Source organism: Apis laboriosa, unplaced genomic scaffold (genome assembly GCF_014066325.1).
Source record: "Apis laboriosa isolate Shangri-la unplaced genomic scaffold, ASM1406632v1 scaffold112_cov148, whole genome shotgun sequence".
Taxonomy (NCBI): domain Eukaryota; kingdom Metazoa; phylum Arthropoda; class Insecta; order Hymenoptera; family Apidae; genus Apis; species Apis laboriosa.
Genome location: NW_025220865.1, coordinates 3,114,045 through 3,141,225, shown reverse-complemented (window position 1 = coordinate 3,141,225; position 27,181 = coordinate 3,114,045). Strand labels below are relative to the sequence as shown.

The following is a 27,181-nucleotide window of genomic DNA, read 5'->3' as shown; positions in this document are numbered from 1 at the left end:
GATCGATCGAGAGTTATGGCCGATCGTCGACTAAATTCGGGGGAAGTCCGGTGTATTGTTCGTTCGCGACGCAACGAGAAGCTTCATGAATCCCGACGCGAAGCCGAGTTACCGAGAAAAACCGACACGCAACGCGCGTAGTTTATCGTTCAAGGAATTATTGACGTTTCGTCGATATAATTGATGTTTGCGAATCGGCCTCGTTTCTTCGACGACGACGACGACAGGTTGTCGACCTTCGAGGATCGATAGAAACTTTTGACGATTTTCTTTCCGAGTTGATTACGAAGCAGGTATCGAATAGAACTTGTAATTTTTAATGGATAAACGTTGCTCGATGAAGTTTCGATTTCTTCTGATGCTTTTTGTTTTAGATAATTTTATTGTATATTGTCAAGCGCATATAATCTTACTTTTTGTACATTTTAAATAACTGAGATAATGAACGTTTGTCAAATTTCATCTCTGTTTTAGGTTAAATTTTATGTATTCACGTGTGATATTATTAAAAAAAATTGTAAAAGTTTTAATGTATGAATGGTATGTCCTCAACTATATATAACTTTATTTTTCGTACATTATTGAAAATAATAAATTAATAAATGTGTTTTAATTTTAAAAATTTGTTAAAATTATATTTTGTAAAAATTTATTAATTTATGCACATGAAATATTATAAATATTTTGTATTATTTTGTACGAGAAAATGTTAACTAGAAACGTCGCCTCACATCTAACGTCATCTCTCAGTTCAGTTTCAGAAACGTAAGACGTCAATTAATATTTGCAATTAATAATTATTTTGTATTCGATTAGAAGTTCCAGAAGTGGAAAAATCCAATTATGTATTAATTTAACGGAAATTTAATGAATATTCTCTGAAGAACATTCTTAACAACGTCGATAATGTTTAATGATTATCAAGATGGAAATGGAAGTGGAAAATTAAACGTAGTTAGCTTTGGGATATTCCGAAGAATATCTTTGACAATAAAAAGGAATTTTGATGATCCGATGATTTTCGAGAAACTTTAATGGAAAAGTGAAAAATGGAATAATAGAAATGGAAAAAATTCTAATTCTAATTCTAATTTTATAAGCTAGTAAACTAGTAAGAAGTTAAAATAAATCTTAAAAAAGTTATATGACTATATAAAGACAATATAAAGAGATACCAATGATTTTGAAGTTTAAATGAAAATAAAAATAGAAAAATAATTGAATCTTTTATAAAATTTTGTAGGAGAAGTTCAAAAGGTGTTGTGAAAAAATTGTTTGACTATATCGAGAGACTTTAATGATTTATTTTAAGAAATTTGAATAGTAGTAGAAGTAAGAAAAAATGAATATTATAAAAATAATAAATAGATGAACAGATTTTAATTTTTGAAGAACTTAGAAATACTAATATACATACACAAGAGAATGAATTTTCTCGAATTATTTCATTATTCATTGACTATAAATAAAAATAATTTGTTACTTCACTTAGCATCTTATCATATTTGAACAAATATTTTCTCAAAATAACTTCTTGAATTACTTTTCGACTCCATTTTGTCTATATTCAATTACATCAGAAATTCAAATTCCTTCATGAATTTCTTTAACAACATCAAGAATTTATAACAAAATAACTATATTCAAAAAAATTCACTCGATCTCGACGAAAAACTATTTTATTTATTAAATTTATATTGTAATTATTTATATTAATATTTTCATCTATTATTCTTAAAATATTAGAATTTACTTCAAATTCTTATCTTTTATCATCACGTCAATAAAATATGTCCAAGCCTTAGTTATAAATAGCAGAACAAAGAACGTTCCAACTGTTCTCGAGCCAATTTGCTACTCATCGATCGCACTAGAATCGCGCTAAAGAGATTTCGAGAAAAGGCATTGCGATATGGATAGGATTAAGATGATGTAAAAATCGTACGTTGAAAACACATCACACGTTAACACTTCGAATCTAGGCTACAAGAGTCACTCGCCGGGATATCCGAGCGAATATCGTGACATGGTTCGCGATCCATGCGACGGCCGCGCGAGCAACGTATGGAACCGAGCGGAACAATTTTAATGAAGATGATTTTCGTCGTCAGCGAAACGACGCAGTTCAAAAAGTCGATCTTGAAACCGTTTTAGTTTCGTTTTTATCCCGTTTCATCCGCTACTTTCTTTCGTCGAAAATACGCATGCGCGTAAGATATGTTTCTGCTTCGCGAAATGTGAAAAAAGACAAGACTTAACCTTAACTTTTTGCCTTATTTAAGAAAACCTGAAAAATTTGATTAATAATTTATCGAATAAAAAATTGAATATTAACGATAAACAACAACAACGGTTCAATTTTAACTATACAACATCGAACTGTAACAAACCATTGAAGAAACAATATATAATCTTCATCAATAATAAATAAATAATCGAATCGATACATCAACCGATAAAATACCAAACTGTACACACTATATATCCCCCAATAAAATTACCTATCTTGTACCACGTAAGTAAAACGGAATAGGAAATTCCTTGTACGTGGTCAACCTAACAATCCTGGACTGTTTAAAGAAGAATACTTTTCTGCCGTTTGGTTACGCCAATTCCACGTAATAACAGTGAAATATTGAATCCGAGCGTAAACTGCAATTTAATCGACTCCACGGCACGAATGTCTTCGGGACACGAGCGAGATCTTGACTCGCTTCAAGGCTCTCTGCTAACGTAAACGAGAAAATTCTCGAAGAAGGGAAATGACGTGAGGTCCCGAGGGTTTCATACTAACCGACGCATCGACCCTGTTCCTCTTCTCTACGATCCTTTATATACCTTCTCTTTCCCTCTGTCGATATCTTTCCTCAGTTCTCTCTCTCTGTTTTACCGCGAGAGAGGATCAACGATAGTGATTGGCGATTACGTTAACCAAACACCGCGGTATACGCCCCTGCAATTTGCCTGAGGATCATCTTCCCCTAATCGCCGCGCTAATAACAGGATTACCGAGCTCTGACCAAGGAATCGTATACTTATCCCTAATTCGCTGTATCGTTATTAATATATATAATACAATTGAGAACGTACCGTGGTTGCGATAAGGATGAGTACATAGGACAGGGCACGCGCGAAAACGCCGAAACGACGTCATTTTTCTTTCTTTTTGCACGAGAATGCCTTTTAACCGCGTTGTGTAATTTCGAATTAATGAGAAAGAGCGAGAAATTACGCTCCTCCTGTCGATTCATTGATTCTTACTATAATATGGTTATTAAAATGTCTGTTTCTTTTTCCTTGGATATGTTTTTTTTTTAAGGTTAAGTGATATATAAATTAGTGATTCGTTCGTGATATTTATTTTTAATAATTTCGGAATTTTGATTCGTGAAAGATTTCATGTATTGAAATATGATCACTTTTTGTTTTGTTTGTTTTTAATAGAGTTTTATGAAAAATTGAATATGAATTTCAATTTTTATTTGTAAAATATTAAATCTCTTATTTTCTAATTATAATATATATATATATATATATATATGTATCTTTTTCGAATATGATTCTAATATTGTTACAGTATAAATGTTTATGCATGTATTTAAAAGAATGAAATAATAAAATTAAAAAGAACACTTACGTGTAATGGGAATAAGAAGGGCTAGCCTGATCGATGTGCGTAGCCGTTGACAAGCCTTGCACAATGGCAGCCGAGGGATCCCTAGCTGGCGAAGAATTTTGAGCTGCCGGTACAGCGTGATGGTAACGCTGGCACATTTCGGCCAAATTCCACCCATGGGCATCCATATATTAACACTGCTTCGATTTTCTTTGGCGTACCATCCATTTCACACGCGTTATGACACTGTTCTCTTATTGGTCCTCCGTTTCTTTAATAACCGAATATATCCGATTCACTTACTCGTTTCATCGATCACGAACGAATTGAAGAAACGTAAACGAAACACACTTGCGCGACTGTCGTCCATTTTTCATCTCGAAACTTCGATTATTGCACTCGAATCGATGTCGATCATCAAGAAAACAAAATCGACGATTCTTCTCCTCTAGCATAGGATCCTGTAACAAAACAAAACATTTTGTTAGCATCTCAAATTTCATTATAATTAGAAATTTCTTTAATCAACGATCTTCGCAATATAAGAAACCATGCTAACCTAAAATAAATTTCACTAGCATTTTTTTTTTAAATACATAAAAATTAATCTTCTATATTGTAAAATTTTTCTAAACATTCTTTTCCTTTTTTTACAAATATATGATCATATCGTGAAATGAAAAAATGTGAGATATATTTAAAAATTTTATCAAAAGTATAATAAAAAAATTCTACATATATTTGTTTCAATGAGAATGCAGCATAAAGAATATATCGATAGAATTGTGTAAAAAGATAGTGATACTCATTATATAATATTCGAATAGATCACATGGTTTAAAGACCAGGTTAATGAAAGTGTCTGGTTAATTTTAGCGGTGATGAGTTGGTAATAAGGTTCCATTAATAGACGGGTTCAAAATGCCAGATACTAGATAATGATCGGTATATATCGATAGACTTCGATATCGATCGGCTTCTATTCGAGAAACAACGATCGGAGCGTTAATCACTACCGTTGCAGCAAATCAACCGAACAGCTATAATAATCGGTATCCATATTATGGTCCATCAAATCAGAGGTATCGTAGAGTTGCACCTAATCTAATATAGAAAAGAGAATAACAAGACCCCGGAGGGATTTATCCAATCGATCCAATTTCTTTCTCTCGATATTTTACGCGGTCACGTTCTTTCATGGCTTGATTTCACGTATACATGTAATAGTTATATATTATTTATTTTTAATTTTACATTTAAAATTTTTTCGTTTAAATTTTTATTAATAAATTGAAATATTAAATTTTGTTTATAATGAATTAATAATTGAGAATAAAAATAGATGTGATATATTATTTATAGGTTATTATTTATATTTTAATATTAGATATTATAATTTTTAATCCATAAAATTTTTACTTATAATTTTTTATTTTCATTTTTTTCAAATAGAGGTAAATGCTTGTATTCTCTCTCTCTCTCTCTCTCTCTCTCTCTCTCAATACCTATTTATCAAAAATTAAAATATCAATAAATTTTGATTTTTAAAATTTTTCGAACTTAGATGGTAAGTGATCCTGACTTTTTTACATTCCATAGCGATCAATCACCAAGTGACAAACGTGAAATATACGTTTTTTAACTATAATCGAATAATTATTTATTTCCTTATTGTCCAACGACTGACGAACGATCCAATTACCAGAGAAATGGGCCGCCAATAATTTTCGGTCCTTCCAGTAAGTGGCACGACATGGGGAGACCGTATGTGGACCGTTTCAAACTTATAATTTCCTCTAGAAATTAATCGTCGACTACTGGGTTAGGTTAGTAAGCGCCTTCGTAGCTTAAGCGATTGGGTGTTAATCACGCTTGTGACCACGATGTATATAGATATATAGTTTTATATATATATATAAATATACATATAAATATATATCTTAAAGGGACCAATCACCAATAAATTACTAGTTATCTAACTGGGAGGATAGTAAAACGTTTCTCTTTCTTTTAAGATGCAATTAACCGTTCCTGGATTTGCGTTTTAACTTGAGACTATGTTGTTCCTTGTCATATCGCAAAGTTGTTCACGTAACTACGCAGTTTAATGACCTTTTTTGACTATTTAACTCTGGTTTTTAAGTTTATCTTATCATTACAAAAGAATAAATCAGTTGGGGGAATTTGAAAAGTGTGGAAAAATGTAGAGGTTAGAAACGCTAACTCGTGGATAATTCCAAAGAATTTTATAAATTTGTTTTCAAAAATACAATTAGAAAACTAGAAATTAATCGTTTCATATGTATTTCCAATCTACACAAGGTTTCTCACGAAAAGAATCAATCTTCATATTAACGTCACATTCACAATCTCTCATTACACATCGTGCATTAAGGGTTACAATAATAATAATCCTTCCTAATAAATCTTTCGAATGGACAACTGCACAGCTCGACATTGATGAATTTCCAGAATTTGAATAAAATCTCCTACTATTCTTTCACTTCTTTGTTATAAATCATGATAAGTTTCTAGGTTAATCGTGTCTCGTTCCATTAGCGCGAAAATTGAAATTTTCTTCACGAGGCGCGATTAACAACACTTTTATCCACTTCGATCACTTTTAGATCATCCGTATATATTCGCGTAATTCGAGAGTCATCATAAGAAATTCACAATCCACACACTTGAACTTAGACCTTTCCCCGCATCATTAAATAATCATACGATATATACGCACGCGCGCGCGATACCAATTCCACTTTCCACAAAAAGGCAAGTTTTCATTTAGAGACTACCCATGGGATATGCAGTTATCATCGAATTTCCAAAAATGTCCACGATTATTTTTACCATAAAATGTGAACGTGACTCTTCGAGGCAACTTAGAAAGTCTCTCGAAGTTGATTTACAATTTTCAGATTTTGCTGGAATATCGAACAATCTCGTTGCGGTAATTGTACGCTCATTACGAGGCATTTTGCATATTATTTACTTTCTTCGAGAATCACCGCCGCGATCGAAAGATGCATATCGCGTATGAAAATCGCGTTGAAACTTCGTCGAAGGGAAAGGACAAGGGAAAGAGAGAGAGAGAGAGAGAGAGAGAGAGAGAGAGAGAGAGAGAGAGAGACAGATGGTGTGGGGAAGAGAGGGAGAAAGACGAGAAAAAAAGAAGAGGCACGCGAGGAAAAAGGGACAGGCGAAGATCTCGCGGCGAAGAGACCGTTAATTTAAGCGGATTTTTCACAGTGACATCGTTACGCGACTCCGCGGCATTCCGTGTGCTTTCGTGCCTCCATCCTTGTAATGACATACACCGTGCGATACAACGAATATCGCGTATCGATCTGGCATTATGATTATTATTGCGTTATGCTGCGCCACGATTGAGACCTTCGTTCGTTTGCTTTTAAGCGTGTACATGTTGGCAAGGGGGGGGCGGGGTATAGGTGTGTGGATGAACGTACACTGTGTAAGTATACTGTTTAGATTCTGGACTTTGTAATTGTTTTGCATTCGGTTAAGGGAATATTGCGTTTGATGGAAATAAAGATACGAAGATGGGAAATATACGTAAATTTAAATCTCTTTTGAAAATTCGAGATCAGATTTTTGAGAATGGAACGATTGCAGTAAGAAATATAATTTTTGAATTGTTGCGTGTAATTTATGTAAAATAAAAAAAATCTCTATCGTGTAATCGTGTAAGCTACAAATATTGATAAAAAAATGATTTATTATAGATCTTTGATATATAAATAAACTCTGTACACAATATATCTTATAATACATATTAATAATTGTTAAAGTTTAACTTCTTGAAATTAAATTAATTAAATTGAATATTTTTTGTTTTCTTTTATTAAGATTATTTTTAAAAAATTCATGGAAATTGATCTTTTTTGTTGAATTCGATTTTTGATAATTATTTTGTTTTTTAAAAAAAATGTAAAGATATAATTGATTAAAATAATATTGTGAATTTTCTTTTTTTTCTTATCAGAAATTGAAGTTTAGACTTGAGATTTAAACTGAGTAGCAAATTAAATTATTTAATGAAATAATAATATTGATATGATTCATTTACTACGATATTCAACATTTGGAATTGAATGACAAAGCAGATATTTGAGTAACAAAATAACTAAAACTACCTCGTATTTCACCAAACTATAAACTAAATTAACTGGCGAATCCAGTTTCTTGTCACTACTATATAAAGAATACATATGTGATATTTATCTTTATCTAATAATATATTCTCCTAAACTTGATTAATTTCAATCATAATAATTTATTAATTATTGCAGTTTTCAAATTATCCAATTTTTTAAATTCTTTTTTTCTATTTATAAAAGAATGAATTATTTCATATTACAATTATCATATTGTTATATACATAGATTAAATTTAATCTATAAATAATATCTCAAAGAAAATCAATCATTCAAAATTTATAAATTCTTCTGTATCTTACATCACCAATTCTATATATTAATACACATTAAAATCTTTACCATAAACTCTGTACACAATATATATCTTGCAATACATATTAATAATTGTTAAAGTTTAATTTCTTGAAATTAAATTATTTAAATTGAAAAAAGAAAAAAGTAAAAAAATTTCTTTATATCATAAAATCATACATCTTTTATAATATTATATTTCTTCTTGAATTCTTTTGAATTATCCTATCTTGTTTCTTCTCAAATTTTGTCGTTCAAACAAATAACAAAATAATTTATTGTTTGAAATCGTTTCAAATATAAATCGATATTATTTATATATTTAAATACAATCAATACTGGAAATAACGAATAGAAATAAATTATTTCAAATAATTATTCCTTATTTCAATTTCAATTAAAAATTTATCCAAGCGTGGTAGTGGATAATAAAAATACGTTGACTTTATATTTCCTTCCACCCTGCTGTACACCTCTCAATCGTGCGACGGACACGCTCAATGCAGTTAGTTAGCCGTGTTGTACCTCCACCGCTTGTAACCACCATCGAATCCGACCTGGCCTCTCGTATTATCGACTAGACTGTTACGACGTCGAAAGACGACGAGGTCGTTCGATTTCATATGACGAGGGCACGTCTCGATGGCGCAAGAGCTTCGATTTATTATGCACTGGTAAAATTCGAAGGAACGCGGCGAACCGTCCATGTCCATTTTCCATCGGCAACGAACGTGGAAGATTAGTTGATTCACCTTTGAGAACATGTCCATTGTCTGTCGTGGTTTATCAATTGTTGGTTAATGACGCGAATCTCGAGCTGCATGTTTCACGGGGATCGTAGCTCATTATCGTTCGAGGTTGTATCGAGTGTGAAATTGCGACGTTAATGGGGATATTTAACGCTTTGCGTGCGACGAGAAAGAGATATATGGAGAACATGTACGTATACGGTTTGACGTTTCGTTGTGGTTTGTAAAAAAAGATTCGAAAAAAATGATGAAAAATTGTAGATTTAAATTTGTTTGTATAAGAATAATGAAGTGGAATTCGAATAGATAATTTAATTAAAATAAATAAATTTATAAAATAAACATAGTTTGCAATTATGAAATTTGAGGTTATAAACATCTATATTTATAATTTTTCAAATTCATAATAAAAAATAAATTTACCTAAACTTTATTCGTCTCTACTCCGACGAATTTACTCTCGAATCGTATTTACACGTACGTTATAAAACATCACATATTAGTTAACTCTAATAAGCAACACCCACACAAAACATCCAACTACTCTATATATCACATCTCGCAATAAGAATCCAACCACGATATTAATTGTAAATGACATTAAAATTTTCACAATACCTGTTTCGAATTCTTACTCTTCGAACTCTTACGCAACGGCGAAAATCGCTCGTCGAAAATAGATAAAGGATTCAGCGTGAAAAAAAAGGAAGCAATACGATATAACCTCCTAAACACGAGGAAAAGAGACCTTGCCAAACAGAACTTGTTCACGTTTCGATTTTCGACACACGAAGCCTCGATCGAAATCAAGCGAGTATCGATCGACCGATCGATCGGCGCACGAACTCGGTTATCGACTCCTCGGATCGCCGTTAACGAAGGTTTCACGGTGGATTTTCGAAAAATCGACTTGGAGCGCGCGCACTGCCTCCTTTCCTCTCCCTCCCACCCTCGGCCTATCTCGTTCCCTCTCGTACACCCACGCGCGGCGCAACGACGAAACCGGCCGCCGGCTAAGAGAGAGTGTATTTCTCGCTTATTATCCTTTCCTTCGATTTCCTACCGTAAGGAAAAAGAATACTCGCCTCGGATGCTGGCTTATGTATCGACGGTATCGTCCCGCTGCTCTCGCCGTCTGTGACTCACACGCGCGAACCGCGTTAACGTGCACAACTCGGTTTCAAGATTTACAGCTCATTACCGATTTCATAGCCCGTAGTCACGACCAGGTCGCGGTCGCGGACTAACTCGAAATTTAGGCTCAACGCGATAAAACGACGCAATGTGGTTGCGAACTAATATCGGTAACACTACGCGATTCGACAAGTATATGTTTTCAATAGTATCGTAATAGGTGTAGTACGTTGCAGAAATATAGAAAAGTTTTCTGACGTGAAATATCAAACAATGATATACGAACGAAATATTTATTATACCGATGCCGCTCCACTGCGCCACAGCATGTAAAATTATACGATTGTTTGTTTCGCATCATTTGATCTTAATTTAGATGATATATAGTCTCGAACCACTATGGTCTCGTTATGTACAAATATATATACAATTTTATTATTTATATTTATAATATTTATTATTTATATTTCTGTTAGTGAGATAATACATTTTTCTGTGAATATTGTGTTATTAGAACATAAAAACATACTGACTCACTTAATCATCGCTACGAAATATCGACAATATCAACAATGTTATGTAGCTGCGTAATACTTTTAGACAAATACGATTACTTTCTACCTATCAATAATAGATATATATCGCGTATATTTTATCGAATTTCGCATATTAAATTGAAATGCGCGCCAAATTACGTATTGCATTACCTTCTAATTTCCTCGATATTCTTTGGATGTACAATTTCCTTTTGATTTGCGTTGAATCTTCTGATTTCTCACAGGCGGCTCGAGAAATATCACTATCTTGATTTGAAGGAAATATCAGGAAAGTCTTTCATCCGAAATACCGTCTCGGATATCGATGATTTCTTTCACGATTTCACGATAGTGATCAGTGATATATAGGGATATCTTGACAGATACGCATGTCACGCGTTTGTACGCATTTACGTACACGGTTGGAAAACACTAAGACAATCTTCTAATTGTGGAGCACTAGATAAGTCACTGAATAAGGACTCTCGTTAGATTGCACGAGTATAGTACCACGAGGCTCGTCACGTTGACAACGATCACGACAATGACGACGATGAGTATGACGAGGTGATCGTAACGTAGCATAACACTGATTCGACCGATGCGTGCATGAACAGCAGCACGATCTAAGACACGAACACTGGGTTCGCGTTAACCGCTCCACGCTCATGGAAATGTCAAACGACGCAACGTTAGCTCGGTATACCGTCGCGCCGGTAGCGGCGGCCGTCGCTCGTGTGGGAGTGTGACATAATATAACAGCGTCGGTAATTTTAAGTGCGTTGCACGTTGATTTAACCGGTTGTCACGAGATTCACGCCACTATTCGCGCTCCTAATTCCTCTAATAAGAAATCGTTATCCTGACAAAATTGAACAAGCAATTTCATATATCGTGCTTATAGTTCTGTGTATATTACGCGTTTACCGATCTAATTACGATTCTTTTTTATCTAACCGTTTTAATTTCACGTCAATCGATCTATAGCCTACGTGATTCAGGTCGAAACGTGCAGGCTTGTCTATCGTTGATCTCTATCGATAGCTGGTCGGGCGCGTGCGTCCAACTCGGTCGCGGCAGCCGGCCCGGCTGACTCTCGCGTGTTCCGTGGTGCACGACTCGAGCGCGAACTGAAGTCGAACGCGCCGTGAGGTGAGCGGAGGTGACTTGCGACTCGACTCGACTCGACTCGACTTCGCTCGACTCCCCTCGACTCCACTCGACTCGACTCGGCCCGGGCCGAACCACCGGCGGCCACACTCTCAGTGGCGGCGCCCCGCGCTTTCTACGTTTCTACCGCGACCGCGCCGCGGATTCGCGACCTGATCTATACAAACGTTGCACAGGTATACGTGTGCATGGACGTACCGATTGCAGAGGATGCCCCGTACTCTCCGTCTCATCTTTTAACCTCTTCTTACATTATTCTTCTCTTTCTTTTCTTCGATCTCTTCGTCTAGGTTTTATGGTCAGGTTTTGTCGATTCCTTTCTCTTGCTCTCGTTACGGATTTCTCATAGACTGTTTCGCTTCGTTCAATCTCCCTCTCGCGCGAATACGGCCACATGGATACGCCCGTGCATAGGCGGCATCTCTGCGCCATCGCTCGACCGCGAGGAAACCGCGGTTTCGAGTTTAGACATGCTTACGATTTTTGGAATTCGATGTAGAGTTTGAATTACCTTATATGATTATTTTATGTTCTTTATAACGAATGAAATATAAAATTGAAAATATGTAAAAATATAATTCATCATGATGGTTTCTATTATAGAAAATTATAAAAATTATTATTTAATATCCATTAAATTTATAATTACATATATCTTTATATTTCTCATTTTTCAATTATTATTTCAAATAATTACAATTTGTTAATAAATTAGTCTCTAGTTTTATATTAAAGTAATATTGTTGCGTATTTTTCAGTATAATTATTTTTTTGCTTTCGTACAACGAATTTTTTAATAAAATGCATCGCTTTCTACATATAAAAAAAGCAATATCAATTCTAATTATTTAAAATTTGTTTTATTTTTTAAAAAATGTAAAATTTTTATGTTTATTCCTTTTTAGATATAAATTTTATACAATCTCATAAGAATTCATTTGAAAATTTATAGTGGTTTACATCAAATATTGAAAGTAATTACTTACGTATTGCATTATGTAAAATAATTAAATCGAAACATTATCTATACAATCAAAGATATTACATGATATAAAAATGTATGCATTGCATTATCAAATCTTCATCTTCGTTTATTTTGTTTATTGATCATTATAGCGATATCAGCACATATTCTTGAATATATCATATTGTCATTTTCATAATTTCCACGACTGACTCAATCCATCATTTCAATACCAAGAAAATTAATTTTAATCGATCAAAGAAATTCCTGTCGAATTACTGTGAACACCCGAGCGGTATTTTCCAACAAATTGCATATTTAAACGTAAACGAGGATCATAGAAATCTAGCCGAGGGAGAAGTTAGAAGGTTCGGACACACGCCCCAGCCTCAAGATTGTTTTTTTTAAATTTCCTCGGGCATAGAGTAATGCCGTGTTACATAATTGAAAGCGTAGGAAGCAGATTGATTAACACACACGAGAAGAGAAAGGTTGCGTCCATATAGATTGGTGGTGGCTTTTATGCGAATCGCGCGAAGAGCAGACTCTAGGCAACCACGTGGGTGTCATCACAAGCGCGCGAAAAAAAAAATTCTCCATACTATGGAGGAGATTATAGACGTTGCACGGGACGATGGGATATACGAGCTGCCAGCGCCTCTCCAATATCACGGAAAGAACGACAAACGACGAAAGACGAACGACGCGACAACTGAGAGCCGAGAATTACGATTTCCTCGAACGAAGTACAGACCATTGACTCCCATTCTCATAGAGAAATTGGCAATTCGATGAAATGCGTAAGGACGAATAATTGTACACGTTATTCCGTTATTAGGGACGATCACCTGGTAATTACACGCTTTGTATTCCGCCCGTTTGTTCCTTGTGTTAACCAAACGCAGCTGGTTCGCTTTAATGCTTCGTTAACGCTGAACGCTTCGTTACAAGGAACTGTATTCCACGAAAGTAAGAACAAACTAGCCGAGCGCGTTAATTATCGGGAAACACGAAACGTCGCGACAACAGTGACGAATTATAATTCAATTTAAAGCTTGGTACGAGTGACGGACGTGTTCGAACGGGTTGAATGGATTGCGGAACTGGTTCTTAGAAAAAGAGACATACGAATAGATTTTGACCAGCGAATTTTAATTTGATTTCTTTGTATTCTGTAGAAATATATTCAATAAAATAATTAGGAAATGATTGCAAAGATTATACAATCTTTTAACGTTATCATTTAATCCAAAAAGGAAAAATATTTCTGAGATAAGATTCGAAGATTCTAGTTTTTCTGATCGAAAGTTTTTATCAAGATATTATCATTTTTATAAGATATCAAATGAGTAAGAGGAGAAAAGTTGTTTCAGTTTCTTTCAAAGAAAACAAAAACTTATATTCCGATATATCGAAACTAAGATCACGTAGAAGCTCTTCGACCCCATTGTCGATCTAAAACGTAACGCGTAACTGTTTTCGTATGCATATGAAATGAACGCACGTGTGCGCTCGTCTTGCGTGATACGGGGTAGTGAATGTAAAACGGAGCGTATAAACTGAATATTTAAAAGATTTTACTACGAAAAATACGGCAACAATTAGTTTCGTTTTCTATTGTATGTACCATCTTCGGTATCGATAATATTGTCAAAAATAAAAAAATCATTATATATAAATCTTCAAATATAATTTGTTTAAAATTTTTTATTTCATATTAATATTGTAAGAAAAAGATTAATCTGACATGAAATGTAAAAAAATTTTCATTGCTTCATAATAAAGAAAATTATAATTATGTTATTCATATCCATCCTATATGAGTTTATATTATTCTCTTTGTGATTTATACGATTTACATTAGATAATTGGAAAATTTTCTTAATTCTAATTAAATTTTCTTATTTCTAATTAATATTAATTACCTGCTTAAAAATATATTTAAATTTCCGAATTAAAAACATTTTTATAAAGTTACAATTTTAAAGTGTATTATATGAGATGTATTATATGTATTATAATATGGGAAATACAATGCAATCCTAATAAAAAAAATAATTTAAGTTGTACTATAAGATACAAAATAATTGTATGTATAAGTAGATACAAATTATAATTATAAGAATATACTTCCTCATAAAAATACAAACAAACAAAAAAAAAAAAAGAAAAATCAAAGAAAACTTATAAAACTATGAAAATATGAAGATTAAAATTTTTAAGATTAATGTAAATTTTGATTTATAAGATTCTTGATTACATTATAAGTAGCAATGATAAATCAAAATTGATTGTTTCCTATCTGAAAAAGCATAATGTTTATAATTTTTAAATAATTAAATCTCTATTCAATATTTATATGATTTCATTAAAATTATATATATATATTTTTTTTTACATTTAATATTACAAATCCTTCTCCAATTGTTAAAATCTTCTATCTTTTTAGATTAAATTTTTCATTGAAAAAAACGATGCAAATCTATAAGAAATTCAGGATTCTATAATAATAATAATGGAATCTTCTTAATCCTTCTTCAATGATTAAAAGCTATAATGAATGAAAGAATGAAAGAAATCTTCCATTATTCATAATATCCATAATATACTATCATGCATACTTAACACAACAATAAACAGAAGAAAAACAATATTTAAAAAACCATAAAGTAAACCAAAAAAACCATGCTTTGTTCACTTGCTTCTACATAACTATGAAATATACGATCCAAGTGCATTATGCTTGTTAATGCGTTAGGAAGCAAGTAATATATTTATGTCTATTATGGATTATAAATATTTATATCGCTCAGACAGATTGTAAAATGTGATAAAAATGAAGCGACAGTGGTCCGCTACTAGGAGATCCCGCCAAAATGAGCATCCTGGAAAAAACGATTACTCACATTAACCAGCAAGAAGAAAATGCTTATCGATTAAAATTAACATACCTAGAGCTCGTGATTTATTACACAAGAAATGACAAGTCAATTCCGTTTCTTCTACTTTATTCTCTCCAATGATGATGATGATGATGCCTCAAGGCAAGATTATCAATGCGTACATAGAATTCTCTTACGTGAAAACGGTATTCATGAAAATTATGATTAATAAAGAAATTAAATTTTGTGCAGGACAAACCTGGAAAAAAATAAGATATTTGTTAGTCAAGAATTTTGTTTTCTGTTAAAGATACATAACTTATACTTGTTATATGATAATATTAGAAAATTATTCAGTATGATTCATATAATTGACATGATAGAATTATACAGATGGAAATAATTAAAGGATGTTATTGATGATTCATTAAAAGACAATAAAATTCTTATATCGATAATTTCAAGTATTTAAATATTTTCAAACTTGAAACTTTCAGTCTGCAAATGAAATATTTAATTAATTATATATATAATTAATATTTAATTAACTCTAAAAAAAAAAAGATATTTAATAATTTGTAGAGATTCTGTTGTTCCAGCAGAATTTCGAAACAAAGTGATTCTCCGATCAATGGAGCATAGATTCTTCCTTCTTGAAAATCATTTTTTCAAGAAAAACTGAAACATTCAATAGTCTCATTCACTGGATTCAAACTGAATGCTTAACTCCCATCGCGACATTTACATTCAACATTATCGCCTCTATTTCTCCAACGGCATCGATGTCTCTTTTCTTCTTTTTCTGTATCCCTCACTACCACGTTGTGGAATGAACAATTTTAAGAGTGGTTGGTTGCCTCGACCGGGTGACTCCCCGCCGCGTTTCCACTTCTGCGCAATCGGGGTGATGTCGAGGGGATTTAGGAAAGCCACAGTAGCCGGCGTGTATGCGGCAAGGACAAGAAAGCCGATCGAGGTGCACTGGCTAAGTATTTCTCCAGAAGTGTGCGTGTATACACATCGTATGTGCGCGGGTGTGCGCTGATCGGCTGGTGAGGCGGCCAGAGAAACGCGAACAAGGACGGTGGCGAAGGAGATGGGGAAGAAGGAGGAGGAGAAGGAGGAGAAGCCAAAGGATATAAAGTACGGTTGCGAAGAAAGGTTGAAAATCTCTACGATGGAACGGGTGGATCCATTGGTGAAACTGCAAGAAATAAGGAGAAAAAAAGAAAGAGAAAAAGAAACGGCAATGAGGAGAAAGAAAGAGAGAAACAGAGAGAGCATGAAATAGGGTATAGAAGGTGAAGCGGATTAAAAGGATGGGAGAGATGCGAAAGGCCGAGGGAAAAACGCGTGGAAAAAAGAGGGAAGGTCGTTTCGTCTCGTTGGAGAAAGAAAGAGTGAGTGCATTGAGGGGCAGAAGAGGCAGGGAAGTAGCGAGAGAGAGTAGCGAGAGGAGCGTCGAGCCGACGAGAGAGGGATATGGTACAGCGAGTGGCGTGCATTCTCGCGCACACGCTGCCTCCCCTCTTAAGCGTGAACGATCGCGTGCACGTGCAACAAGGTATCGTGCACGTGTGCGTGTACAAAGTAGGTCCACGAGAGCCGGAGAGACGGCGAATGAATATCGCCGTCCCCTCGGTGGCCGGTGCGACCAATCCGCGCGTAGCGCGAGCTGCGTGAAGGCGGAACGCGGCCTCTTCGCGTATATCTGCGTATTTATTATTCAGTTTGCAAATACGTGGCAAAAATGATCTCTCTCCGCGCGCCGGCTGGATCTGCCGGGCTCCACCGAACCAGCCCGTACAACCGGGAGGTGGAGCCAGAAGGTAGGAGCAGGGCAACGACGAGATATCGGCCGTTAATTTGTTAGAAACGCCACCAGCACAGCCGATTGCAGCGTCCGCAACTATGTACCTTTCTGACTCCCGCGGAACGGATGGCCACTGTTTGCCACGCTCGCTCGTCTTCCCGACGCGAGACGACATTTTCTAATCGCTGCCTCTGCCACACGACAAAATGTCTAACTGCTCGTTTGTTCTTCTGCTGGTAGTTGACTTTGTGTATATATGTATGTGCAGTTTTAAGATGCAATTTGGAGTAATGTACCTTTTCCCTTGCCAATTGTATAATATGTCCGTGTTTGAAATAATTGGTTGTACTGGTGAAACAGATTATTATTACTATTATTAAAGATTTAAAGATTAAGATAATTCTTAGCAAAACTTAGCAAGATTATTAAAGTTAAAAATTTTCTCAATTTCTAATTAAGTTTATTAGAGTTTGAGAAATTTTCAATCGTATTTGTAACAAAATTTTATATGAGAAACTATATTATTATTATATTTCATTTATGTTGGTGAATGCCGTTCAAATTAAAAAGTAGAAAGTTTCTTCGTTAAACAAGTAATTAACTTAATACCAAAGATCGCTTCCTACTTCCTCTATTACTTATAAAATTTTTGTAGTTTCATATAATTTTAATAAATAATTTAACAAGTGTAAAATCTTATATTTTTATACTTTTATAATATATAATTCTAAAAACTTACCGTTCTATTAATGTGATAGTATGTAACGTTGAAAAATTTTAGTTAGTGAAGTTCAAGGTAGTTTCGATGAAGACGTCAATGCGAATTTTTTTAGAAGCCTTATCCAAGACAATGGAGAGTGAGGTTCCGATAGTCTGGTAACAACGGGACTCGAACAGTAGCGGATTATTCCGCGATTCCAAAGCATGGAACAACGATCTTGGAAACAACTTCAGATGTTCCAATAGATCTCCACTGTATTTGAATGCACTTGATATTGAAATTAAAGCAAAGAATCTTGTAAAATCAATTCTAATTAATCGTTCCTTTTCTTGTATCGATTCGTTGAAAAAATAAATCTTTTATCCAATGAACTAAAAATAGATTTAATAATCAGAATTATTAAATTTCTTCTAAATAATAAGAATAAAATAAATAATAAGAATAAGAAAAAAGAAATTATATAACCTCATTTTCTTCGATAGTTCCAAATGTTAGTTAATAGAATTAAACTCTGGAGGGCAGTACTGTTCCCACACTATTTACACACATATATCAATTTAAAACAAAATTAAACGTAATTATAAATTAAAGCAAACATTATGTCTCTAATTTCAAAATTTAATATATAGTTTTCAAAATTTAACAAATTTAACATAGTTGATTAATATATTTAAGAATTAATATTTAATTCTAGCTAAGAATAATTATAGCATCATTAATGACATTATACTTATGTTTTCACAAGTAGATATGTAATCGATTCTTCCAATCAACCTTAGTTACGTGATAAAATGTCAAGGAACGCCATAATCTGAAAAACCGACGCGATGTAGGCTCCCTTCGTTGAAATGATTGGCTCGCGCAAATTTTTCTATGAACATCATCCAAGAAAACGTATTCCAACATTATCCGTTAACGCGGTGTGTCTAGTATACTGGCATTGTATTCCAACGATAATAGATTCACGATCGGAAGATAATCAAACGAACTGTAAAAAGGAGTCAGCCGGTATTCTTCGCACGAAACCGATGTTGATAAGGCACACAGAGTCTAGTGATTCATTTCCCTAATATGTCTACGCGTCGAATGACAATTGGTAGTACCGTTCGCGCTTCAGTTTCCCTCTATTTCAATATCTAATAGAGGTCTCTTGTATCCTAAATCCTAACCCTAATTTCTTAGTGTGTGTTATATAATAATAAATCGTGTTTGTGCTTCAATTAATTCAGACTGATTTAATTATAGAATAATTAAAAATCGTGCAGATAATAAATTCTATGTTTAATTTCAAATAATTTCAAAATTTAATTATAATCGTCAAAATTAAAATATCATCTATAAAATATTGTTAAATAGAAGGTTAAGTTACATATATTTTCTCTTTTACATATAGTTTCTCTTTTTCATTGAATATGATGAATATATTTATTTATTTATAATATGTAGAAAAAGTCTGTCAAAATTGTCATTCAGTTCAAATAAAACTATAAATTTATATCTATTTGGAAATTATTAAATAAATCTCATATATATATATATATATATGTTATATATAAATAAATATATTAAAATTACATGATGAATTAAATAATAAATTCTAATAGATAATAATGAAATTGATAAAAATATTGCAGAAAATACTTATTTGTAATAAAATTAAACAAAAATTAAGCAAATATCGAACAAGTTTCTGAGAAAAAACGATAGCAATACGGCTGGCATTCTCCATTCGAGACCTCAGAGAAGTTTGGTTTGTGAAATTCGTTCTCACAGAGAAAGTAGAATTACATCAGCACGCATTCAGCCGTAAAAAGAGGATCGTCGCGGCGACGCAAAATACCGTATCGTTGCTTTTCTTTAGCGTCCTGTATTCGCAGTGGTCATTTACACCTTCTTCGCGTGTTCTTTGCACGCCATAACATTTCCGTGCTCTACGATATCATCTCCTTTCTTCTGCTTGCCTTGCATGTTCTTTGAAGTTCACCCTCTACTTCCTGATCTTAAATACTTGAGGAAGTACCGATCGGATCGACCTGATGAAAATTCTTTCTTTTCGTATAATGAATATTTAGAGATAGATACATCTATAGGATAAATCAGTAAGTAAATGATTTAATGTAATCAATTTTTCAATGATTTTTATATTAGTCAAAGATAGAAATTATTGTTGAATCATGTGCAATTTTTATTTAGAAATTGAACTTTGCGCAGGTAGTGATGCGGTCCATCATTAGTCAGACATCCACCAAATTTCTCCGAATATAGATAGAACATCGACATTACGAATATCTTATCTTTGATTTATGAATTAACTATATTAAAGCAATAGCATGATTTTTTTATTTTTCATTGAATTATTGAATTTGAAATTTTTAATAATTTGATTGTAAAATTAAAAAAAAATTTTACTAATGTATAGATAGTAAATATGCGAATAAGATTAGAATGGAAATAATTTTTCTTTTTTTTTATATATATCTTATATATCTTAAACTTTTCATTCTCAAAAATTTATTTTACATAAAAATAAAATTACTTATTGTTCACATGTAAGAATTATGTTAACGAAATAAGAGTGAAATTATAAGCATGACGAACTACAAACCATAGCCACTGATACATATCTCTCGAATCAGTTTAACCGATGACGCAACATTTCGTATCGCTAAATGACTTCGCCAGATTGTCCACAATCGACGCCGCCAAGAAAATCATGACTCGGTGGAATATTTATGGTCCATTTAAGGGAATCAATTTTATTTATTGATTTTCATCACTTTATTTTATGTTCCTATAAGTAAAACGTTCTGTTGATTACTTCTTGTAAATTCTATAAATGGATAAAAAAATATAATATATCATTTTGATCAAAATTGAAATATTCATATATTATTACGTTAAAAATAATATTTTCTGATTATATTACAAATTAGGATGAAAAAAAATTAAAACAAATTGTTAAAATTTAAAATAGAAATAAAATGGATATCTTCGTCAAATAATCGTCAAATAAAACGTCAAATAAAATGTCAAATAGTTTAATCTTTTCACGCGGTTTTCTTCACTCCATTTCTCTTCAAAAATGCACAGTTCAAAGTTCATGGTATTTTACGCCCTACTTCCTTCGACGCACGTACCTTCAAACCGTAACGCAACCTAACCTCTCCCCTAGGTGAAACGCGACGAATTAGAATCTGCAACGGCAATGTTTTTTAAAGCGTCACACAGCCAATGTAACAAATGGTCGAGTAAAGTTAACCTAGCGACGGTTCTTTCCAAGAAATTCCTTTTTCTACCCGACGCTCATGGAACACCTTAGCGAACCTCTTCCGGCCGCGGGAACGTTAAAGCTGGATTTTCCAGGTGAATTATTTACGTGTCTGGTTGTGAAAGCCGCCTAGGTCTTCGTCTTCTTTGAACTTTCATCATCGCCACGATTTCAATCAGTCGATTTATTCTTTTTATTATTATCGATTTTCGTCGTCATATTGTCTCCTTGCAATATTCGATTATAATCGAGATTTTTTATCGAAGCTTTCATCGATCCCTTTATTTCTTCATTATACTTCTTCGATTGTTTTCGGCACCATTCTCATTCTTCGTTATTGTTGTCTCTGCTGCATTGTGAATGTTCTTTTGTTTTATTTTTCGAGTTCCATATATCTCGAAGAACTTTAATGTAAGTTTGATTCTTCAAATTCTGTTGTTAATTTTTTTTATAACAATTTTATTTTATTGCATTGTTTGAAAAATTCATAGCATTTTTTATGTATCGATGTATTATTTTATCGAAGTATCAAAGTATATATAATAGTTGCTCGATTTCTAACCTATAATTTTTTTATCTCTTGAATGTTATTTGTTTTATAACTGAATTTCTAATATTTAATTTGCAATAGATAATCTGTTGATACAAGAGTTTTTTTAAATTTTATGTGAGAATTAAGTATATTTAGTGCCAATTGTTACCAGAGAAATAACCATTGTAAGGTTAACGGTAAAAGAAACTTCAAAATAGTACTAATTGGATTATATTGTTTTTTAGTATCTGCATAGTAAATCGCGATCATCCTAGATAGATAATAACGATGGATTTAATTCATCACAATCTTTAATCATTTAAATTTCTTTATATCTATTTTTTTAAAAGTACAAAGAGTAGTTCTATAAGCATTAAACTCTTTCGTATTTATTTTAGGTTAGAAATGGAATATGAATATTTTAAATCATCTATCAAAAACGATATGAATATTGCAAACAATTAACATTTAAGTTTTTGTATATTTATTTTTTTTTTTTAACTAAGATTTTTTTTTTAATGAGATCGTCGATCATGATCGTACAATCATGACGCCGTTCGTCGAGAGAAGTCCCTGTGCGTCGTTTCACGTCGCCCCGTGTGCCCTCCTTGCTAGGAAATAAGAAATTTTCTTGAGAGATGCGAGCCTCTGCGAGGGAGGAGGCCTAGCCAAGCGAACATAGTTAATTTAGATTGTATCGCGTGAGAAGCAGGAAATGACGAAATATCCTGAGTGCTGACTTATACGCGGCGCACATCGTGTATGCCTGGGCTCGTTCCTCGACCGCATTGCTCTTCGACTCCTCGACTCCTCGACTCCTCGACTCCTCGCGACCTCAGCCCCTCCGACACGCAAGGATGATACTTTTTTTTCCTAACCTCCACGGTTAGCCGTTGCTGCATCTATTTTTATATTTTTCGCGATGTTTCCGCGCAAACGACAACGTGATCGTGAGAATTTTTGACCGGACCATTACTGCGAAATATCCTTCTTATTTTTTTTTATTCTTTTTTTTTTTTTTTTTCAGTCAAGGCCGAATAATCGATCAAAGATAAGAGATTTTACGAGCCAATTCATAGTTCATGAGATGTTGCATGGTTGCAAAGAATTGCAGAATTGTTTCATTGAAACATTGCTTCTTGAAATCTCGTCTCGATGTGATTATTTATTATCATATTATTTATTATAGTTGATTTTTTTTTGTATTTTAATTTAATATTCTTTTTTATTTTTAATTTACTTATTTATATTTTTTATGTTATATTATTTATGTATGAGTATATGATGAGAAAAGAAGAATAGAATGCGAAGGAATATATATTGGATTGCATGGAAGGTGATTTGTAAATGTTTTCGCGAACCATTGGCGGATATGACGCTGGAATAATTTGTCACACACGATTGGAGACAGTAACTATAACGAAGGCTCGAATTCCGAGTAGGGCGCAATCGATTCGGAACAGGTACAAATACGTTAACAATTGGTTGAAGAAAAATTGGTTGGACAAAATAAATATCTATATCATTTGTATTTGTATGTTTAATTACATTACTTAAAAATCAATGATGTTTAAGCGTCAAATTTATCATTAATTATTTCAGATTTGATTTACATTTACACATTTTGTAATAAATGTTAATTGTAATATAAATTTTTTTAATAACAATCGAAATAATTAAAATATTTAAAAGTAAATTTTCATTCGTATTTAAAATCTGTTTATGAATTCCAAATTTTAATATATCATCATAGAAAAGATTATCCCAAAATTAATTGAAAAAATCAACTATTATAGAATTGTAAAAAAAATTATTCGATTATTTCGACATCAATGTAGAAGTTAATTAATTGATGACAAGATAATGGAATTTTAACGAAAAATATAATTATATTTGATATAGGTGTAGTAACAATTAAGCTGCTGTCACTCATCCAATATTACATAATATTTACTTCGTTTTCGCGACAATGGTATTTCCTCCTCCTCATTGCATGAAAATGTTACGATAACTTATCTGTAAAAAAAAAAAAAAAAACATTTAAGGTAATACTATAGCGAAGGGTCGTAGTTGGCCAATTAAATATTTATAAATTAGCAGATACAACATAAAGATATAGATATAAGCACTTAATGCGAAGCATAAAACTGGGTTTTCTCCGTTCCACTCCCATGGAGCTTGGTCACCTGAAGAATTACTATGCCCAATTAACCCTTTGAGAACCGTACGCTTCCCGAGCATTGCCACTTCCGACGTTGCAATAGTTTTCGCCATGTAATTTTTTCGAGTTCGTCAAGGGATCACAATTCAATGTTTTTCTATTACGCAAGATCGAGTATTTATGTACAAATCTAATGCTCGTGCTTTAATCATCTGGAATTCAAGAAGAATACTTTATTATCATTTAAGATTATTATGATTTGAAAAATATTTTGTCGTTAATATTTTATCATTGTAATTTTTCGAATGAAATAAATGAAAGTTTATAGAAGAAAGTTATTAAAAGAAATAAAACTTTTAATATAGTCATTTCAAGCTAAAAAAAATAAATTATATAAATCATTGTATAAAAGGTTCAACGAGATAGGAACTTTATTTAAAATGAATCATACATATCACATGTAATAAATCTAAATAAATGTGTGTTAATTCATTGTATAAAAATTGCGAATCTAATGAATTTATACGATCATGCTACGAATTAAAGGGCACGGAACATCCGTCTTATGATTTTTGCAATTTATCTTTGTAAATTGATTGTACGATTCAACGTTATTAATTTCACATGAAGTATCAATTATTATAATTTTAATTTATTTTTTCTTCTTCTTTCTTGATTTTATAAATTAATAAATGATTTGATACATAAATCATATATGATATTTTAGAAATGATCAAACTTTTAATATCTTCTTCTACCATAACTTTTTAGATAATCTTACAAATGAATACAAAAAGTTTAACTTTAATTTAATTTAGTTTTAATATTAAAAGTTTTATATTTTATATTTTTTTTATTTTCAATATTCAATTTGTTTATTATATAAATATTGATCCTTTAATAATAAAATTAAAATTATATCACAAGATTAATTTTTTCATATTAAGCATGATCAAGAATTTTTTTTTAAGACTACGATTTTCCAACGATTAATCATCAGAATTATAAAGTAAATCTGAATGAATATCGAAAAAAAAACAATGTATTTCTACTTATATAGTGCCATATCTATAGATGATTTACTGAAGACTGAAATATCGTTCTTACGAGTTACTTTAAATTCATTATGCGGTCACGTATTATTACCTTGCCGGTAATTTTTAGTAATTTCGCGATTAAATCGCGTTCTACAAAACTATTTTAATAATGCGTGTTCTCGCCCGCGAGCCCACGCGCACGCATGGTTTCCTTACTATTCGAAAAAGAACTCAGAAATATAATTTAAAAAAAGAAAAGGAAAAACGATAATAAAGAAGCGACTATCGAGATCCTTCACCTCTGACCCGAGAAACTCATTACGTATGGCCGTCAATGATGAATAAATTGAAAAATTGTGAAAATGCCAGACAATATTGAAAATTTATTCTAGCTTGTGTTTTGTCTTTCATCTGCTAAAAAATATTTTTGAGTTAGATATTGAAAATTTAGTTTTTATTAAATATAATATAAAATATAAAAATTTCCATGAAATGTATAATCGGTATATAAATGAATATAATTATGAATGTTTGCTGTAAAAATATTTTCTTTGATCAAATATGATACATGTTTTATTAGGCAAAGTAGCTGCAAGGTCTTGATTGAAGATATTTAAATTGAGTATTGGAAATCATTTGCACAAATTAAAGTACAAAAAACAAAGTTAAAAATAGATGAATCATATTAGTCATGTTTATATGGTAATTATATTCTATTTTATTTTAATCTATTCTTTTTTACTATAAAAATTATTACATATACATAATCTGAAATCTTTTTCTTCTGCTCAATTAACTTTTTTAAAATTTTTTCCATTTATTAATATAATAATAATATATTTTTTAATTGAAGTTAAATTTTATTAATAGATATATTTTTATTTCTTAATATATACATAAAATAATAAAAAAAAATTTTTATCTAAATTTTAAGCTTAGATCCTTAATAACTTTCTTCTTTTTCATTTTTAAAATACTTGTTTCAAAATTTTTTTATTTCAAAAAAAGAAAAGAATTATGAAATACCTACTACAGTTTATTTTCCTTCCAAGAATTATACGATATTCATTTCTATTTCGTAAGAAGCAATTATTTGAATATCTTTGCATTTCTGAATATATATATGTCCGTCTTCGCTTCATTCTGGCAAATCTACTGATAATTCTTCGTTCAGAAGCAACAGGGTATCTTTAAAACATTATTATATTCCACCAATGCATAATCGGCGTGCATCTTTCCCTCAGAAATCAGTGAACAACGGAAAATTTACAATCTCAGTTGAAAAGCAGTTATAAGCATTACCGTGAGCATCGATAATATTCCAGAAGCTCATTAGCGATCCAGGAACGTCTATCCCCTACCTGGTCGCAGGAGTAATTATCTATTACAACCTAGCTGGCGTACGTATACAACGTATAACAGGAGATCAGTGCAAACGATTAAGCTCAAAAATAGTTCATGGGAACTTAAGTAAGCTAATCTTCATCGCATTAGTGTTGTTCTAGGTATAAAATGCAAAGAGGAAGCACCTGCACGCATCTTTACCGCTCCCTGGGGTCATCACTTTCGAAAGCGAGCCGATCACCTTTGCCGTCTCACTGATCGGTATACCAATTCAATCGAGTTATTCCAATTGTTATCTGACCTAGAAATCACTCAGAAGGTCTAAACACAGGATGTGGAAAGTCTGGCTATCCAATGGTCTTGTTCATTTGAATCAATAATAAAACTGAAAAAATTTTAAATAATTAAAAATTGAAAAAAGAAATTAAAATAATTCGTCGAAATGAAAGCAAATTTAAAATAAAATTTTTTGAATATTTACCTGCAATACATCGTTGAAGTGAAACAATGAATGAAGAAGGAGAGAGAGAAAGAGAGATAAAAAATAACCTTTATTTTACGATCGATTTGTGAATTCAAGTTATGATTCCATTATTCTTCGTTTTTTGTGTTTATTATTAATGACGATACAAGCTGACTAACGAATTGAAGATTTTTTTTTTTTACCTGTTTCCCCACAGAACATGTTAACAGCTCGATCAAGGCATTTATTAAAACTTCATAGCTTCTTACCCATTCGGAAGAAACGTAACGAACAAGTAGCCCCAATTAAGAGCGAACGC

At 32.3% G+C, this 27,181-nt stretch overlaps 1 protein-coding gene, 1 long non-coding RNA gene and 1 pseudogene across 4 annotated transcripts in view; all 3 read right to left on the bottom strand.

The window, feature by feature from the left end:
• The window catches only part of LOC122714845 (putative transcription factor SOX-15), a 54,874-nt gene extending 43,191 nt beyond the window's left edge, over positions 1 to 11,683 (bottom strand). For all 3 annotated transcript variants that reach the window (XR_006346724.1, XM_043936570.1, XM_043936557.1), the window contains exons 1-2: positions 10,679 to 11,683; positions 3,638 to 4,077 (exon numbers count right to left, since the gene is read on the bottom strand). Coding sequence is in view for 2 of the 3 variants with exons in the window: in XM_043936570.1 (XP_043792505.1) it covers positions 3,638 to 3,804 (167 nt within the window). In the remaining variant the exon portion in view is untranslated. The remainder of the gene's footprint in view (positions 1 to 3,637; positions 4,078 to 10,678) is intronic.
• Positions 11,684 to 16,443: 4,760 nt separating this feature from the next.
• LOC122714607 lies at positions 16,444 to 17,603 on the bottom strand (annotated as a pseudogene).
• A 6,235-nt stretch (positions 17,604 to 23,838) lies between these two features.
• Positions 23,839 to 27,181, bottom strand: LOC122714128. The gene is made up of 4 exons (XR_006346581.1): positions 26,881 to 27,181; positions 26,585 to 26,784; positions 26,086 to 26,416; positions 23,839 to 24,230 (listed from the first exon to the last, which is right to left on the bottom strand). It is a non-coding gene; the product is annotated as an uncharacterized LOC122714128 (long non-coding RNA).